The 5,158-nt window shown below is 45.6% G+C and overlaps 1 protein-coding gene across 1 annotated transcript; it reads left to right on the top strand.

The window, feature by feature from the left end:
• The first annotated feature begins 329 nt into the window (after positions 1-329).
• Positions 330-4,603, top strand: LOC131905294 (preferentially expressed antigen in melanoma-like protein 1). The gene is made up of 3 exons (XM_059256264.1): positions 330-619; positions 973-1,554; positions 4,033-4,603. Exons 1-3 carry the CDS (start codon positions 330-332, stop codon positions 4,601-4,603), a joined length of 1,443 nt encoding a protein of 480 aa, XP_059112247.1.
• The last annotated feature ends 555 nt before the right edge of the window (positions 4,604-5,158 follow it).

Here is a 5,158-nt window from a genome sequence, read left to right as displayed (position 1 = left end):
GCTTTCAGAATCCTCAGGAATCACTTCCCACTGGGAATGGAATCCAGTGCCAAACTGGTTGGAAATGGGTGAGAGTGAAGTGGGCTGTGACCACTGATACTTGGGAGATGATATTGTAAATGGGGATGGGGGTGGGAAGAGGGAAGTGGGGGTGGGGTGGGGGGATGATATGGATTTGTGGATCAATGGAACATAGAGTGGAATGAGCAGTGACTGTGGCCCTGGGTTTCTGTGATGAGTGAGAAAGGCCCTCTAATCATTATTATGAAAATATAGATGTCTTTTTCTAAATGCTTCTCTGGGATCTTTCTCCCTGAAGATCCACCAAAATGAGCAGCAAGACCTTGCTCACACTCCAGGAACTGGCTGTCCAGAGACTGTTGAAAGAGGAGGCCTTGGCCAACATTGCTTTGAAGAACTTACCCACAGCATGGTTACCACAACTGTTGAAGCAAGCCTATGCTGGTAATCATGTTAATGTCCTGAGGACAATAGTGTCTTCCTGGCCCTTCCCTCGACTCCCTCTGGGCGCTCTGAAGAGAACAAGCTACTTAGACACCCAAGCACAAGTTGTCCTAGAGGAGATTGATAAACTGCTTATCCAGGAGGTTTGCCCCAGGTGAGGAAGACTTGGGTACCCTGGGAGGGAAGCCCAGAGCAGAGATGATAGGATTCAAAATGGGGAAGAGGGGCCACGGATGGAGCAGGGGTTTCTGATGGCAGCAGCTTTCAGACTACACACTTTGGCCACTGCTGAGCCATCTGGGAAAGGGCTGTGCAGGGTGCAGGACTCATGGTGGATACAGCTGTGCCTGAAGGACTGCCCCTGCTTCCCATGGGTACTAGAAGTGGGACAGGGAGACACTGAAGGACATGGCAGAAAGTAAGACTGAACAGAAGGCCAACTTCAGGGCTGGAATAAAACACAGGCAAGATATTGTGTGCTGAGGCTCTTTTCTGTTTTACCCACAGGCAGTACAAACTGGAAGTGCTGGATCTACGGTCTGTGGGTCAGAACTATTTGGATATGCGGCCTGGGTCCATGAATAACTGGTTACCACAGACCTCAAGTGAGACTCAAGAAGTGGCAGGCCATTTGAAGACAGGAGTGAAGAAGCCCTTGAAGGTGGTAGTGGACTTGTTTTTCATGGAAGCCCCCCTTACTCAGTTCTTAGGGTACCTCCTGGAATGGAGTGATAAGAGGAAAGGGTTGTTACAACTGTACTGTAATGAGCTTCACATTTGGTCAGCATTCCGTTTTAAACACAGGAAGCTCTCAGAAAAGGTAAACCTGGAGTATGTAGAAACACTGGGCCTGCATGATGCTTTCTGCAATCCAGTTTTCTTGCTTAACTTGGCTTCTTACCTGGGCTGCATGAGGAACCTGCGTAAGCTCTCTCTCACCAACATCCAAGAAGATAACTTGATTTCCCTAGAGGAGAAGAGCTATATCATCATCCAGTTCACCTCGCAGTTCCTCAACCTGGAATGTCTCCAGAAGCTGCATCTGGAAACGGTTCCCTTCCTTGAGGGCCACCTGCACCAGCTGCTTGGGTAAAGACAGATGCTTTGCAGAGCAGAACAAAGCCCTGTACCTTTATATAAGTGGGCACCTGCTCCCTGTACCCACTAGTGCATTGACAGTGCTGAGGCATTAGCAATGTCAAGGCATTGTTTCCTGTCTGCTCTGACCTAGAGAGAGGTCTCACATAACCAGTAGTGCAAAGGATCAAGGTTAAGGTGGGGTTGATGGTCTGGAAAGGCACCCATGTTGTTTAGCCAGTTATGAAGCAATGAGATCTAGTGAGTAGATTCTAGTTTCTTCCTTGGCTAGTGTGTTCAAGAAAGCTGAAGACACAGGAGGGCATTGATGAAAGCATGTCACACCTGCATTAGTTCCCAATCTGTGCTCTATTCAGCAGCCATGTGTATGGACACAGCAGGCTGCCTACTATGTCCCATTAAGGAAAGGCTGGGGTTTTTCTTTTTCTTAACTGAAAAGATGCTTTTTACTTTAAGTTAAACTATAGAAATGGATGAAAACTTAAAACAGTGCTTACCAGACATTTCCCTTGGAGCCAAGCTGAAGTATGATCATATTGCCTGACTTGATTCTTGCCAAGTTAGCTGGCCTACATATTTTCCTTTTCTTAATAAGTAGATTTATATAATTATACAATTAAGTCAAATAGTGAAGTAATGACAGTCAAGTAACTTGTGCAACTGAAAACTACAGATTTAGAATTGATGGTAATATCTGAAGTTTTTGAGCAGAAATTAGCAGTTTGCCACCGCCTTTGAAGAAATAAGGAAAATTTGCCCTACAGATCTCCTGAAGTTTCATATGTATATGTTTGTGGGCCTGAGCCAATGTTTGCATACCATGTGCTAGGTGCCTGTGGAGATCAGAAGAGGGCATCAGTTTGCCCCCTGGGTACTGTTTCAGGGGATATTGGGCCATCATGTTGGGAATTGAATCCACATCCTTTCTAAGAACAGCAAACACTCTTAATTACTGAGCAGTACCTCTAACCCCCACTTTTTTTTTTGACAGTGTTACTCTTTATAGCCCCACCTGTCTCTGAACTTGCTCTGTAGAGTAGGTTGGCCTTGAACTCATGGACCTAAGCTTGTCCCTGCCTCCTGAAATGCTGGGATTAAAGGCATGAGCCATCTTCATTCTGTTTTTATTTATTTATCTTGTGTGTTTCAGTGGGGTGAGTCACAGCATACTGTGGAGGTCAAGGACAACTTGCATCAGTCAGTTTCCTCCTTCAACCATGTTGGATCCAAAGCAGATTGTCAGCCTTGGTGACAGGTGCCTTCATCTGCTAAGCACAGTTTCTCTGTATCCTTGGCTGTCCTGGGACCTGTGTAGTCGGAAGGTTTCCTATGTCCCACCTGGTCCCACAGCCACTCGGTCCCAAGTAAACATATAGAGGCTTGTTAATTAGAAACTGTATGGTCTATGTCTCAGGCTTTTTGTTAGCTAGCTCTTATAACAACCTATTCCTGTTAATCTGTTTTGCCACGTTGCCCGTGGCTGTGCCGATACCGGTCTGCTGACACCTTGTTGCTCCTTCCATGCCCGCTTGCATCTCCCTCATCCCACCTTTCTCTTTCCTGTAACTCTGCTTGGATTTCCTATCTGCCTCCTAGCTGCCTTGCCATAGGCCAAAGAAACTTATTAACCAATGGGAATAGAAATACATCCCACAGAAGACTTTGCTCTGTAAACCAGGGTGGCCTTGAACTCTGCCTCCCAAGTGCTAGGATTAAAGGCATGTGCTACCACCACCCATCAGGAATGGTCTGTTTTTAAGATTGCTTCTTTTTAAAAAAAATTTTTAAGATTGCTTCTTACTATGTTGCCTAGATTGGCCTTGAATTCCTTGGTTGTGTTGCCTCAGCTTCCAAGTATCAATATTATAGGTGTGTACCCCAATACTCAGCTTGCTACCCTGCTTCCTGCCAAGGCAGGATCTAGCTGTGTAACTCTGGCTATCTTAGAATTTACTGTCTACACCAGGATGGCCTCCTACTCGAGGAGATCCACTTGTCTCTGCCTCCTAAGTGCTAGGATTAAATTATACCCAGTTACCATACCCAGTTTTGATGGTTTTAAGCCTGTGTAGGTGATGGGTAGTTGGGAAATGTGTGGCACTGAAGTTAGTTGAAGGAGGAGTGCAAAGGTAAGCACAGAGAAAGGAACAGAGAAGATGTGCTTGAGGGGGTGGTGACATTGGGTTGTTCCAGATCTTGCCTGGGTTGGTCCTCCTTGGTCCTTCCTGTGTGTGCCCTGCTAGTCTAGCCAGCGTTTGGGTCTTGCTTGACAGTGAGGGAAAGATGTGCAGTTAAGGATGGTGCTAGGCCTCAGTACAGATTTTAGTGTGTAGACAATCATGCAGCATCATGGGTACTGATCTGCCATACAAATAGAAATATTTTGACCCACACTGTCCTCTCTGTGTCATTACTGGTCATCTTCTGTATTAGCCATCGGTTCTAAGAACTGTCTGTTTTCCTAATTAGGTCCGTGAAGACCCCCTTGGATGACCTGGATGTGACTCACTGTACACTCTCAGTATCAGAATGGGACAGTCTTTCTGAGTTCCCATGTGTCAGTCAATTGCAACAACTGAATTTGCAAAATGTCATATTGACTGATCTAAGTCCTGAACCCCTCCGAGTGCTATTAGTAAAAGCTGGACCCACCCTGGTGACCCTGGACTTAGAGGACTGTCAAATTGAGGATCAATATCTCCATGACATCTTACCTGCCCTGAGAAGCTGTCTTCAGCTCACCAAGTTCAGCTTCTATGGGAACCAAATCTCCTTGCATGCCCTGAGGGACCTACTACACCATACTGCCAGCTTGAGAAAGCTAAGGATGGAGCTGTACCCTATTCCTCAGGAGAGCTATGACAACAGTGGTACTCTCCACATGGAACTCATGAGAGAACATTGTGATGAGCTTATGGATATTCTGAAAGCCATTAGGGAGCCTGGGAAGGTCTTCTTTGGTACTGAACGCTGCTTCGATTGTGACAATCGATATATCTACAACAAAACCCCATTGTGTGAGTGTCAGCATTATTACTAGTTGTGTGTAAATATCAAGCTTCCTGTGGATGCTGGGAGATGAAAAACAAGGCACACGTGTCTGGTCAGAGGACACACAACACATGGTTTTAGACTGAGGCTCCAGGGTGGGAGGGAAAAGTTAGTTGATGCTGGATTCAAGAGGAGGGAAAAATTTGACTTGGGCATGTTGACAGGTGTCGTGGGAGTAGATTCTGGCAGGTTGGATATATAAGGGTGTTACCCCAGCATGGAGATTATAAAGTCATGTTCAGAATTATGAAATGTGTGTTTTCCTATCTTGATGATTAACATGGTTTACAGTTTTAAATCTAAAAAGTCCTGTGAACATCCCCCATAAAATGAACTAGAGTTACTGACATTCTCCTTCATGCTTTCTGAGACTGTCACATCTCAAATGTGTGGCTAGTTATGGCAGATCCATGCACCCAAAGTTGTCATCTAGAGATTGTGGTAATCTCTGGTGTATTGCAGATGTAATCCAGGATGCTCAGGGTATGGGGGACCCATAGGCACATTGAAGAGTTTGACACATGAGGAAAAGGAATTGAGGTTT

Source organism: Peromyscus eremicus, chromosome 2 (genome assembly GCF_949786415.1).
Source record: "Peromyscus eremicus chromosome 2, PerEre_H2_v1, whole genome shotgun sequence".
Taxonomy (NCBI): Eukaryota; Metazoa; Chordata; class Mammalia; order Rodentia; family Cricetidae; genus Peromyscus; species Peromyscus eremicus.
This window is presented reverse-complemented; position numbering and strand designations above follow the sequence as displayed.

Bases quoted from the DNA above. Each gene is read 5' to 3' on its own strand.
- LOC131905294 (XM_059256264.1), top strand. From the start codon at position 330: ATGAGCAGCAAGACCTTGCTCACACTCCAGGAACTGGCTGTCCAGAGA. The intron at 620-972 runs GTGAGGAAGACT...TTTTACCCACAG, and splicing joins ATCCAGGAGGTTTGCCCCAG to GCAGTACAAACTGGAAGTGC. The intron at 1,555-4,032 runs GTAAAGACAGAT...TTTCCTAATTAG, and splicing joins CACCTGCACCAGCTGCTTGG to GTCCGTGAAGACCCCCTTGG.